General features: G+C 43.6%; 1 protein-coding gene across 7 annotated transcripts in view; it reads right to left on the bottom strand.

Moving 5' to 3' along the window:
* Positions 1-14643, bottom strand: part of NFIB (nuclear factor I B) — a 561260-nt gene that overhangs the window by 111652 nt on the left and 434965 nt on the right. For all 7 annotated transcript variants that reach the window (XM_068234892.1, XM_068234884.1, XM_068234891.1 and 4 more), the window contains exon 4: positions 5967-6035. In XM_068234892.1, coding sequence (XP_068090993.1) covers positions 5967-6035 — 69 coding nt within the window. The remainder of the gene's footprint in view (positions 1-5966; positions 6036-14643) is intronic.

Raw genomic sequence — 14643 nt, 5'->3', positions numbered from 1 at the left:
TGTCTGTCGTACTCTTTAAACAGACATCTTTAGGGGTACTATACTACTATAATGAGGAGTTAGTGTTACAGCATTTACAATCAATATAATTCCAATTGATCATGCCACGCAATCTCCCTCCAGTAGGCTGATGCCATTTTAGCTCTCCATTCTGTTACAGTAGTTAGACTGGGTTCACAGGATGCCAAAGGGTTAAGCTCTGTACACGCGCTTGACCGACATCACCCAAAATGGACGAGAAATGATGCGTTGGCTGAGAATCATTAAAAAAAAAGGCTATTCCTCCTGGCGCATTAGTACAAACTGTAATCAGTGTTAGTTGTTTTTATCAAACAATAACGAATGATAGCTCCATTCGAAAAAAACTCACATGTGACTAGTTATGCACTTCCAGGTCCTCAGTTTAGCGCTTCCGCTAATAATCAGAATAGTAGACTGTCGTGCCGTTGTTAAATTCAAATGTGCACCAATGTTGTTCACTGCAAGCCATCAGAGATAGCTCATTTTACAACAATTGTGATTGTGCTTGTGCACAGAACTATCTCATATCCAATTTACCATGTCTTATAACCACTACAGAACCCACTGTAGTGTCCGCTGCTGATCCGGAGCACAGATGTGCTTTCATCAAATAACGGCAATGCAATCAACTGTCCAAAGAACTGTGTGCAGCAGCACTATTCTGCAACACACTGCAGCAGATAAAACCAGAATGGGTAAATGTGAAACGGCCCAGGAGATCATTGAAGTCCTCAGCTTTCCTGTTGAGTCCTCTGCTCCATATACCATACACCTACACCAACACTTATACAGCCAAAAAATATGATGGTTACAAAAGTAAAGCCTTGTAACATGCTAGATGATTCTCAGCTAGAGACTGGCATTAAGAGCCAACTCTACCAAGAATCCCCCATGTGTATGGCGGCCCTCCCCCGCTCTTCCAAGATCACAGTATGAACCACTCACACTCACCACACACGCTGTTATACATTGGCGTAGCTAAGGAGCTATGAGCCCCGGTGTGAGTTTTTTCATTGGGCCCCCTCCAAGCACTCATAACAATTGATACGGAGCACCAAAACCTGCCAAGGACAACCACAGTGTCAGAGGTGCAAGAAGGGGATTGGGAACTGTTTGTTCATAATTACCACTATTCAAAGTCTCTATAGAAGTGATCATTACAAGCACAGGACCAATAAAGAGCTAATGCTGCAGTTGAGGGAGGGCCTTCCAGGGCCTCTCCGGCCCAAGAGCCCGGTTCAATTAAGACCTCTGCAATCCCTATTGCTACGCCACTACTGTTATAGCAGAGAGCAGCAGCAGAGCGTCATACATTTCCCACTTCCAACAGAACGACAGGTTCTCCTCACACCTCTCTTCCCTGTATCTGTGCCATACAGTCTATCTTCCTGCAGCTTCTGTCTCTACATGTCATGTGACCTGCATCAGGGCAGAGCTGCATGGAGATGTGCAGCGCAGTTCCAGATAAGAGCGGAGTGAGGAGAAACTGTCGGAAGTAGGTAATGTATGCTGTTGTGCTCTGCACCTCACCACAGAAGTGTGCCCCCCTCATCCCACAGGGTCGCAGGGCTATTGTCACGTCCCTGTGCATGCGTACGCACCTTAAGGGCTCGTTTCCACTGTTGCGACGCGATTTCGCCGGCATTCCGACGCTTGTAAAAACGCATGCGGATGCGTTTCCGCATGCGTTTTTACCCGCGATTTCGCTTGCGATTTCGCATGGCAGGGTGCCATGCGAAATTAACCATAACACTGCCAGGGCAAAATAACATTGAAAAAGGTGCGAAATCGCACGCGAAATCGCGGGTAAAAACGCATGTAACAAACGCATGCGTTTTTACTATTAAATACATTAGCGGCGATTCGCACGGATTCCCGACGCAGGCGAATTCTGTGGGTCCCGTCATGCAGATTTGGCCCGCCGCCAAATCGCTCCCGCACGCCGCACATGTGGAAACAGCCCCGGCCACTTCAGCGTAACAAGCGAATCCGCATCTCGTCGCCGCATGCGGATTCGCTATGGTGGAAACGAGCCCTAAAGGTCTGTTCTACAATATAAGAAAACATACAAAATACATTCCTCAAACCTATAGTTTGTCTTAGGAATGTTAATAAAAGCTGTGAATACACAGCTAAATATATTTTCCTATTTACAGTAGACTTCCTGTCTTTAAATCTGTTCAAGGGCATTTCAGACAGCTGGCTGATAGCAGAAAACAATGATGGCTTACACAAAGCTGTGTGGTTATAATGCACATGCAATGCGAAACATCTCAAGTTTATAATACAAAAGGAGAGGGCAGTGTCTTGTCACAGCAAAAAAAAAGCTCTCTGGTACATTTTGAAACAGTGTAACAGTCTATACACAAATGGGTCATGTTAACCACACAGGTTCCAGTGGCATCTGTTCAATGGCATTGTTTTTTGAAAAAAAAATTGCATGTGGTATTATATTTTTTGCATCTATATATTGCTGAAATCTTCCATAGCCATTGAGAGTGCAGTCATGTCACTTACTATCCCCCAAAGGAGATCACAATCTAACCCCCAGCAAAGTAATAGTCTGATGAAAATGATCAATGATGTAGTATACAGTAATTGTATTTCTTATTTTAGCTCTGTTTTAAAGGGATACTGTAGGGGGGTCGGGGGAAAATGAGTTTAAGTTACCCGGGGCTTCTACTGGTCCCCCGCAGGCATCCTGTGCCCACGCAGCCAGTCTCTGATGCTCCGGCCCGCCTTCGGTTCACTTCTGGAATTTCAGACTTTAAAGTCTGAAAACCACTGCGCCTGCATTGCCGTGTCCTCGCTTCCTCTGATATCACCTGGAGCGCACGGCGGAGGCACAGACCATACTGAGCCTGCGCAGTACGCTCCTGGGGCCATCAGCGGGAGTGAGGACACTGCAACGCAGGCGCAGTGGTTTTCATACTTTAACCCTCCTGGCGGTTTGTCAAAATCCGCCAGGGGGCAGCAAATACGTTTTTTTTTTTTTTTTTTTCATGTAGCGAGACGAGGTCTCGCTACATGATAGCCGCTGCTGAGCGGCATCCCCCCAGCCCCTCCGATCGCCGCCGGCGATCGGAGATCAGGAGATCCCGTTCAAAGAACGGGATCTCCTGGAGGGCTTCCCCCGTCGCCATGGCGGCGGGGTGGGATGACGTCACCGACGTCATCGACGTCAAAGGGGACTCCGATCCACCCCACGGCGCTGCCTGGCACTGATTGGCCAGGCAGCGCACAGGGTCTGGGGGGGGGGCGGCTGCGGCGACGCGTATAGCGGCGGATCGGCGGCGATCGGGCACTGCACGCAGCTAGCAAAGTGCTAGCTGCGTGCAGCAAAAAAAAAATTATGCAAATCGGCCCAGCGGGGCCTGAGCGGTGCCTCCCGGCGGCATAGCCCGTGCTCAGCACGGGCTTACCGTCAGGGAAGTTAAAGTCTGAAATTCCAGAAGTGAACCAGAGGCGGGGCCGGAGCATTGGGGAGTGGCTGCGCGGGCACAGGATGTCTGCGGGGGGCCATTAGAAGCCCCGGGTAACTTCAACTCATTTTCCCCCGACCCCCTACAGTATCCCTTTAAACTACTACTGGTACCCACACTGTTCAGATTAATAAATGACTCCTCACTCCTGTGTAAAGCCTTGTGTACACATACAAGAACTGTCGCCCAGCAGCTATAGCAAGTTGATCCCTCAGGATACAGTGCAGGAACTTGGAGCTAGACTGTACAGACACATTACTAGCCTGCAGGCTAGCCACTCTTTCTGTTACTATGTATATGTGTGTGTGTGTGTGTGGGGGGGGGGGGGGGGGGGGGTTTAAGGCCAGCAGATAAGCGCATGAGGAGCATCACAGCGCGGGTGGGGGTGAGCAGAGGGAACAGTGCCCTCTGCCAGCCAGATCGCTCTCCAATGCGGTGAGAGGGAGTCGAGGCGCTGTACACACACTAGATTCTCGGCAGACTCGGACAAGTAAAATCTATTGTGTTTTTATGCTAGGAACACATGATGCAGGATTATTGAGACAGTACTGTACTTTTTCACATATTTTGGCTTACTTTTTCAATTCCAGTGCTGAAAAGGGCCTGTTTCCACTACACGCAGATTGGATGCAGAATGGATGCAGAAAAACTGACTCCAATGAATGCCTATGGGAAAATCTGCATCAGAAAAATCGTGTTTAGTGGAAATTTATTGGAGTCTGTTTTTCTGCATCCATTCTGCATACAATCTGCGTGTAGTGGAAACAGGCCCAAAGCCTTTTTAAAGAGAAGATGAAACTTTATTTCCTAGAAGAAAACAAAGAAGAAAATGTGAATTGAATAAGCACCAAAGTGTTTCATATGCTTTTTAACTGGCTCTTAAAGTGTAACTGTCGGGCATAAAATCAACTCTTTATTTTTATCTGGTAAACAAGTAGCTAGCCAGGCAATCCAAAAGTTAAAATCACTAGTACTTTTCTTGTTGATAAATGATAATTTCCCAGTTTACCTGACTCTTATTTGGTACACACAACATTTGGTACACAAAAAGGAAGTTGCAGAGCATGATGGGTTGTCCTTTTTTGCTTTTCTACTTCCCCTCAGACTTAACTAATGAAGCCTGATTGGCTGAAGCCTCTTTCCCTCCTGTTTTCCCCTCCCACACCTCTGTTCCTTTCTGATTGGCCAATATTTCTTATGCTGAGACAATGCATTTTCTATAATGGAGGGCAGGCAATGCATACACAATCAGGCAGAAGAGAGAAAGGAAGGAAATGACATCAGGATTGGCTTCAAAATAGCCACAGTTAAAATGGGAAATGCTAAGAAGGATTTTCTCTTTTTTTACTGTAGAAAAATATCTAAAATCAAAATGTGGACAGTGCAATACATATGCTATGTAAGTAGAGCAAGTATTTATCTACTTATATATGTGTGTTTTTTTCTGAGATAGTATGGCGGACAGCTCCTCTTTAAAGGACAACTGTAGTGAGAGGTATATGGAGGCTGCCATATTTATTTCCTTTTAAGCAATACCAGTTACCTGGCTGCCCTTCGGATCCTCTGCCTCTAATACTTTTAGGCATAGACCCTGAACAAGCATGGAGCAGATTAGGTGTTTCTGACATTTTTGTCAGATCTGATGAGATTAGCTGCATGCTTGTTTCTGGTGTGATTCAAATACTTCTGCAGCCAAGTAGACCAACAGGACTGCCAGGCAGCAGTTATTGCTTAAAGGGAAATAAAGATGTCAGCCTCCATATACCTCTCACTACAGTTGCCCTTTAATGTAAGGTTCTGTCACCATCTGGCAAACAACAGATACAGCACTTCCTCTCATCAGAGACTTGTGCCAGTCAGGACAGATGATTGTTGCCAGAACAAACAGAAAGTTGCCAGTAGAGATGGTCAATGAGATCAATAATTCTGGTTTGCATGCAACATGTATGTAGCTTGTAATTTGGCCAAGCAAAATTGGCAGGAAGTACATTAGACTGGCCTGATTCCTAGTAGTAAACAATTTGCATTAAATTTGCATTGAAGCTAGAATAATTTACATCTCATTGACCACCTGTTTATGGTAATAGAAAACATCAGTAGTGAGATACAATGAGAGCGAACTGATCGATGGCTCAAGAACAAGTAGCAAAATGCTACTGTGACCAAGGATCCATAGACATTACTAGTGTAGGTAAGAAAAGAGTTTCAAGGAGACAGAATCTCATGAGATCAGAGCAAAGCTGAGGAAGAGAACACCTCCGCGGCATGAGAAGTAAGCTGCAGCGAGATCCCAGGGAGTTACCAGCAGACTATCAAAAAGTTCTGTACTAGTATATCTCAGAAAGAAATGGCTCTCTTTACTAGACACAGCCACAAAATATGTGCGTCTGCAATTCCTTTTTAGTATTACTGCATTTTGATTATCTTACATTGCTGTTTAGGAGAATATCAATCGTTACTTACTTCTAGACACCCGTACTAGCTCTGAAACATTGAAAACTCCAGACTTTATAAAACTGTCTTCAAGGTATCCTGGAAATGAAAAAATGGGTTTTGTTATTGACAAAACAAAAGGAAGCAATTGTAATATATGCGCGAGATCTGAACATCAGCTACAAGAGCTTGAGTCCTTTACATTACATGTGAATTCTCACACGGAGAACGCTAACATGTACCGTAAACTTAAGCCCCATACACACACTCAACAGCGGTCTTTTATGCTTTCACAACTTTTGTTGTGAGACAAGTTGAAATACCTAAAAAAAGGGGGGTTTGCTATTGTTCAAAGAGCTGATAAAACTGATAAGAAGTCAATGCAACTGTTGGACTGACTTCTTATCAGTCTTATGAGCTCTTTGAAGAATAGCAAAATACTTTTTTTTTAGATATTTCAACTTTGTGAAAGCATAAAAGACCGCTGTTGAGTATGTGTATGGGGCTTTAGCCTAAAAGATATTCTATTGCTTGAATAAGAAGCCAAAACTAAACAAAATATTCAGTAGTAGTGCATTGTGGGTAACCACAAATGTTCACTTATAGCTGAATTATTGCAGATTTCCTTCTGTTTTAAGAAGGCAAATACACCAAGCTTTGTTTTTTTTTAGTAGGAGGTCTTTTTGGTTCCTTTTATCCTCCTATACATTCCTAGTAGTTTGGGTCACCCTGAGCTGCTTGGTTACTCTGTTAAACAAAAAAACAGATACTTATCTAAGGAGAGGGAAGGCTCTGGGTCTGATAGACCCTTCCTGTTCCTCATCCTCTCATTCCCCCAAAGGCTCCTCCATTCAAATCTCCCGCCGCAGGAGGTTTCGGAAGTCTTTAAGAGCCTAAGTGCTCCTAAAGGCGGGCAGGTCCATACTGTGCATGCGCGAGTGTACGAGAGAGGGAACTCACTTGTGCGCAGTATGGAGCAGCCCATCTTCGGGAGCCCAAGTGCTCCCAAAGACTTCCAAAGCCCACCCGCAGTGGAAGAGAGCAGTCTCTGACCCAAGGATCGGAGACAGCTAACTGGGAAGCCAGTGCAGGAACAAAGGGACAAGAAGAGGAATGGGGAGGCTCTATAGGACTCAGAGCCTTCCCCCTCCTTAGGTAAGTATTTTTTTTGTTTGGTTTTGGTTTGGCTTCAGACTCCCTTTAAGTTTTGTTGAAGATTACATTTTCATTTGTTAAGCAGCATTCCTCATTTTCAAATGAGTCGCTGCTAAAACATGGATACCTACTACCGTGTTTCCCCGAAAATGAGACACTGTCTTATATTAATTTTTGCTCCAAAAAGTGTGCTAGGGCTTATTTTCAGGGGCTGTCTTATATTGGCACTGCATGATATGTCCCAGGCTGGCCACCTCTTATTGCTGCTCATTGTAATGTCACAGTGCCAATCAGGCACCTGTCATGTCATCCCTGCACACAGATGATAAACCTGCTGTGTGCAAGGATGACATGACAAGTGCCTGATCGGCACTGCACGATGTGTCCCCTTCTGTTCTCAGTGTGGCTGCTCCAGCCCCTTAGCCTGTGTCTCTGCTCCCCTGCATTATGTCCCCCTCCCTTCCGACCCGTGTGGCCGCTCTGTCCCGCCTCCTTGTCTGGGTCTCTGCTCCCCTGCATCATGTCCCCCTCCCTTCCGACTTCTGAGGCTGCTCTGTCCCGCCCCCTTGTCGGTGTCCCCCGCTCCCAGTGCACGCTAAATGTAATGGCAGCCAGCGTGTCTTACTGTAGCCATGCTGCCCGGAGATCTCTGGCGTCCTGTCTTCTTCCCTCTAGTAACCAGCGCTTGTGTAGATGACGTCATCTACACAAGCGCCGGTTACTAGAGGGAGAAGTGAGGCCGCCAGCGATCTCCGGGCAGCATGGCTACAGTAAGACACGCTGGCTGCCATTACATTTAGCGTGCACTGGGAGCGGGGGACACCGAAAAGGAGGCGGGACAGAGTGGCCACAGGGGTCAGAAGGGAGGGGGGACACAATGCACGGGGAGCAGAGACCCAGACAAGGAAGCGGGACAGAGCAGCCACAAGGGTCGGAAGGGGGGGGGGGGGGACACACACTTAAAACAGGGAAGTGGAGAGACAGTCTGGGGGGGTGGGATATGATGTGTTCTGCGGCTGGGGATGTGTGGCTTTGGGGCTAGGTCTTATATTCGGAGGATGCCTTATATTCAGAGAAGGCATGAAATTGCAGCTAGGCCTTATAATCAGAGGATGTTTTACTTTAGGGGAAAGACGGTAGGACAGAAAGGATGTTTGCCACTCTTAACTTCTGCAAAGTAATCAGACAATAAAATAAAGCAGGATTTTGTTTGTTTGCTTGTTTACATAATAAGCAGAAGGATAAAATCCATACACGCAACCGCAAATCATTAACCCCTTGTATATGGATAAGGGCTGAGCTACCTGGCTTAAAAAAATCAAAGCAGGTTACTTTGGTGTAGGCATGTGGACAAGTAGCACCTCATATCAACGTGGCTATAGCTGCAATGCTATAGTCCGCGCCCGCGTACCTGTAATTCGGGTGCTGGTGACAGCTGAAATTGCACCTTTTTTGATTATCTTATTATAGTGCATTTAAACACACAACATAGTGCATTTAAACACACACCTAGTTTATATTAATCCTAACAGACACAATCACACTGGGAGGGTCAATACCGCTGCAAGTATGTCAGTTAAGGCTCATACACACATCAGACTATAGTCTTTGGAAAATGAAAGATCACAGACCAATCTTACCACCCTTCATGTAGTATGAGAGCCATACTCTACACAGTCTTTTCTATGGAGCTGAACTCCACATCAGAAAAAAATCTTTGCAAGATGCTGCACACACAGATGCTGTACAGACACAAAAGATCAGTATCTGCAAAAGATCTGTTCCTGCCAAAAATCCATTCCTGCAAATTGCAATGATAGTCTATGAGATCTGCAGATCATCATACACACATGATTTGACTGACATTCATCTGCAGATCAAGCAATCATCTGCAGATCTGAAAATCCATCCTGGTGGATCTGATCTGCAGATGAATGTCAGTTAAATCATGTGTGTATGAGGATCTGCAGATCTCATAGACTATCATTGCAATTTGCAGGAATGGATTTTTGGCAGGAACAGATCTTTTGCAGATACTGATCTTTTGTGTCTGTACAGCATCTGTGTGTGCAGCATCTTGCAAAGATTTTTTTCTGATGGGGAGTTCAGCTCCATAGAATAGACTGTGTAGGTATGGCTCTCATACTACATGAAGGGTGGTAAGATTGGTCTGTGATCTTTCATTTTCCAAAGACTATGGTCTGATGTGTGTATGTGGCCTTAGTGTAGTTGTGTGAAATGAATAACAAGAATTCCTGCTCTGTGCATGTAAATATTTCACCTGTCTGCAACCACAAGCAGAGTACAGATTCCAAGCTTGAAAGGAAGTGAAATTAGTGCTTACAGACAGTTTTGGAAATTCACACCTGTGTGCATACTGAAATTGAAAGGCCATTATTAATAAAAGGAAAATTACGGAATAAAATTATCATCATTTTTACACACTAGAATTTTATTGTTCTTATTCTGAGAGAACATCTCCTTAATACTAATTGAAATCATATGGCAGGTAAATGTTGGCTGAAAGATTGAGCAGTCATCAGCTGTCCCATAACATCATTGAACAGTGTAATAGAGTTGCACTGAAGAAGCTGGCAAATGACAAACATTTGGTGTGGAATGAATACTGATGATTCTGATACAATCAATAGATGTTTGCTAATGGAACTGTCCGAATCACCAAAACAGGTGTTTGTCCTGTGCTTAAAGGGAACCAGAGACAAAGCACCCTTGTGTATTTTACCATATATATCAGTGGGAACATTAGAGAAAACACCTACCTTGCGTTCTGTTTCATTCTGCACTGCACAGCTTGCTTCTAATCAGCCCTGATAAAATCCCCGACTGAGCATTCAGTCTGGCTTTGCTCAGGAATATTTATAGCACAGTCTGTGTTCTCTCATGTCTTTTCAAGTCCAAGCCTGCCCCCTGCTGGCTCTGCTCAGGAATCATTATAGCTGAGTCATTATAGCAAAGCCAGACTGAATGCTCAGTCGGGGATTTTAACAGGTCTGATAAGAAACAAGCTGTGCAGTGCAGAATGAAACAGAAAACATGGTAGGTGTTTTCTTTAAGGTTCCCACTGATCTATATGGTAAAATACATGAGGGTGCTTCATCTCTGGTTCACTTTAACAAATGACTGCTCGGCATTGCACAACCACAGTGTACAATTACATTTGGATAGTGTACTGGTTAAGGGCTAGGGTCAGTACCTATTCAGTAAGCAGTTCAAGGCAAGACTTTCTAACACTGCAGGGTGGCCTCTTGAGTGCGTCCCAGTGGCTGCAGCTCTTGAGCAATTTGAGTCCCACAGGAGAAAGGCACTATACAAATCTTTGGATTATTATTACATTCCAATGAGCTCCACCGGTTGGGGAAGATTAGAGGCTCACTTCCCAACTGCTAAGTGGGACCTTTGCCTAAATGTGAAGTGCAGAGAAATATGTCTACCCTGTCCATGTCTAGACAACTGACATAAAAACATATTGACATTGCTGCACTAAACTTCAATCACCCCCTACATACACACTTTTCCTGACAGGCATTGGTCTTTTAAATATGAGGAAACTATCCACTCTATACAATGTAGAGTACAGAATTCAGTGTATTTAACCAGTCTAGGACCAGCAGGCTATGGCCCTATAAAGACCACAGCCCTTTTTATTTTGACTGTGTGACCATTGATATTGGCTCACAGTGATCACAGGGTCAGAAGCCAGTCATATTGGCTCATGACTGATGCACAGAATTCAATAAAAGTGTGTTCACAGCAGGAGTGTATGGAACCATACAAAGCTGCAAACAGTACCTAGATTTCAACAGCATGGATGAAGTTAATTAAAAACAAAAGCAAAAACACAGTTTAATGAGAAAATAAAAAATTAATCCAAAATTCATATCAAATATAAAACAAAGATCGTAACAATCTCTAGAAGCTTGCACAGGTCTACACCAAAAAAAACCTAACATGGCTAAGAAAGGAAATTCAGGCAATGTGGCTTCAGAATGCATCAGCGCTTAGGCTTTTTTCCCTAAATCCGGCTCAAGCATTTGAAGTGGTGAGGTCGTTTATTACAAAACACTAGATCAGTAGACAGCCCATGTTCCCCTTGTCTCTTTCACTCACACCCGGATTTCTTCATCCGCTATGTAAACATATTTCCAGACAATTTTTAAACAGCAAAGCCATTTAGACCTACTGCTTCTGATGAACTGTTCAAACTTTGTGGTGTTGTTTGGAATAAAATAGGTAAATAAATAAGGCATGAGATAAGTGTTTTTTCCTACAATAAACATACAGTGTCTTTTATTCTACAATAAACACACAATGCCTTTTATCTGCAAAAATGTAAAACAAGACGGCAGGGTGTTCTGTTTTGGGTTTTTTTTGGTCGGGGGGAGGACGGGGGGGGGGGGGGGGGGGGGGGATGAGGGTATGATCAACTGTATTTTTTTTTCTAGAAAGTACATCATACACATGACTGAGCAAACATTCTTTCAGGTCAGGCAACTATTTTTCAAATTATCCAATAAATTGTCAAATAAGCTACAGGCTATTTAAAATAAATACCTACAGGAGATACTAAATAATCGTAGCCATGCTCATATGTGAAGGGTTTGGGGACTGCTGCTGCAAGACAAATGAGTTTGGTGTCAGATGATCTTGGTGCGACACCCTAGGACAGGAATATTGACACCCTGAGGCAGGTAATTAAAGATGACTAGTTTGGGGGTCAGGAAGGTTAAGTCAGGTTAGTGAATGATAAGTGTGAAAGGTTGGTGTGTTGGGATTGAATTTAGGTTTTTTTGCTTGTCTGGAGTTATCAGTTGGAATTAAGCAAAACTACTGGGAATATTAGTGATCATTTCAGTGGAAGGATAATGCAGACCAGAATTAAATTTCCCTTCACTTCCAGCTCTGTCATCTTCTACACATGTTACTATCTAACCTTGCTGGCCAGAACTGTAAATGATATGCTCTCTGTTTCATGTGGGCCGCCATCTTGCTGTCAGAAAGTTCAGAAAATGACATTACAGACCATCTGACAGTCTATTCCTGACTCAACAGTTTTCAGTTTGTGCTGCTAAGTTTCCCTGAGATGAAAATGTTTATATTAGAAGGTGACAAGAGGGAGGGGAACAGGTCCAGCTAGTAATTATTTACTGCTGTCAATTGTATAAATTGGTCATGCAGGAAGTGGGAATATCTGAGGAATGGAGCTTCACAGCGACACAGTAAATCGAAGTAGCTAATAATGCTGCAGTGGAGAACATGCAAAAAACTTTAAAAAAAGAAATAGGTCAGGTATACTTTCATACCAAAAATTCTATGTTCTGTTTTGGCACCCAAAGTCACAACTGCAAGACATCAGCAGCTTTTTGTATCATAGAGATGAAATAAATGACTAAATAAAAGCTGCTTAACAACTAGTGCTTCTACCTTCTAGAGCTATTTGCAAAGTTCAGTTCTTGGGTTTAGGTCCACAAGTGCTGAGTGAAGAAAAGCTGAACCCCTGCAACACATAGGTAGGTATATGTAGATTCTTGCTGATAGAGCATTAGGCATAATGCTTCTCAATAAGTCAATGTCAAGCACAGTCATGTGTTATTTTTCCTTGTTGTGTTGATATTACACATTAAACCCAAGTGCATTCTGGTCAGATACTGTAGGTACTGCAGGGCAGGGGTTGGGGGGTCTCAATAACACTTCTTTGCAGGTAGTACGTTAATGACAAGCTGCTGCACAGAGGAAGAGTGCCTAATATCCTGGGCTGCTCCATTCATTATACAGTGCCTCAGCTGTTTTCTTGGATGCTCTCGTTCATGCCATTTGATTGACAGAAGCTAAAGCCAACCAGCTGGGGAGAGGGTTGTCAATTACTGATTGGCTGTCACATCGGTCAATCAAACCAGAAGGTCTCTCACTTCAGGGGGTAAATAAAAATGATAAGATGGGAGGTCTAAACCAACAAAATGTGGTTCCCCATGTGGCTACATACAGTCACACAGCTCTGACTATAATGGTTCAGATCAGGTGTTCCTAGTAAGTGGAGCCCCGATCTGAATAATGCCCAAGGCACCATTTTGTCTAACATTAGGCCCATGTTTAGGAATAACATGAATACAAAAACAAGCTAAGCCCTACTGATTATATAAAAAGGAAGAAAATGTCTGTACTGTCTATATAACAATTAATCTTTTTTTTTTTTTTTTTTTTTTATAAAACCTGCTTTATAGAAACAAAAGCCAAAGTCCTACTGATTGTTATGCATGCCTTTTGGTTTACTACTGACTTCACTAATCTTCTGCCCTGTGATATTGGCACATCCAGACAGTTGCCTCCTTTCCCATGTCTCTCCCCTGAGTGTTATGCTTAGACAATCACCAGGTGCAGGAGTCATAGTATGGGGAGCAGGCATATGCTATTTATCAACGCCTCAGGGTTTGGAAGTAGCGTATGAGAGTTGGGACCCACAACAATGGTTTGGGACAGCAAACTAATAAGGAAGTGTGGTGCAACTGCAGGCATACACTCTTTTTCAACCACTGTTTAGCTACACAGATGCCTACGTTTTTAGGAGCTAAACTAAATATTTCATTACAGTGACAGTTTGGGAATTTTAAAAGTGTTCAGTAGGATTCAAAAGAACAGGAAAAATAAGCTTTTTAATACATATTTTGTTTACTAACAGAATCCTATTTGCCAAATATTTTGTGCTCTATTATTTAGCTTTGTTACTGCATGCCCTATTTATGGAGTATAAACATAAAAAAATACATTTTCCGATGTGTGAATTACTATAGAATGGACCCATAATAACAATGTTGAACTAGGAGGTGGGAAAGTTGAGGAAATGCACTTGCTGGCCAAGCAGTAGCAATCATGTGTTGCTGCACACAATGAAGACTTGCTGCAGGTTTCTATTGGGAATGATAACACAGGGATAGTGCTGCTTGGCCAGCAGGTGGATTTCCTCAGTTTTTCCACCTCCCAGTCCGACACTGCATAATAATATAAGGATGTCCATGTGTGCTCTCCATTATCTTCTCAAGGTGTGGACAATATGGGGTGAAGATAAGCAGTATTTCCTGTGTGAGCTCATTCCCGATAAAACACAGCCATAAAACTGTCAGAAGGTGCTGTCAGGTATAAATGACATAGAGCTCAAAGCTTTTCAAACCAATAATAAAAACAGAATGAGAAGGAAAGGAGAGAATCTGTCAGCAGTACTAAGCACTTGGCAACACTAGACAACTTAATTAGGGACTGTCAATAAATCTCAAGTTTATAAATGTATAAATTCCACACCCTCCTTTGTCACATACATGTTATAATAACGTAACTTGTCTACTTTGCCTTCCCCCTCCCAGTACAGTGCGGATATCTATATGCCCCTCATCATTGATACATCTCCTGCAGTTCTGTAGGGCAGGGGAGTTTCCAAGACTGCCAGATATTGCCTGATGGTCCAACACAGAAGAGCAGGGACTGTGAGATTACACCTAGGGAAGGGCCAATGGAGTGGTGCGGTTGTGACGTCACACAGCGG

The sequence above is a fragment of the Hyperolius riggenbachi genome, chromosome 1, assembly GCF_040937935.1.
Source record: "Hyperolius riggenbachi isolate aHypRig1 chromosome 1, aHypRig1.pri, whole genome shotgun sequence".
Taxonomy (NCBI): domain Eukaryota; kingdom Metazoa; phylum Chordata; class Amphibia; order Anura; family Hyperoliidae; genus Hyperolius; species Hyperolius riggenbachi.
This window is presented reverse-complemented; position numbering and strand designations above follow the sequence as displayed.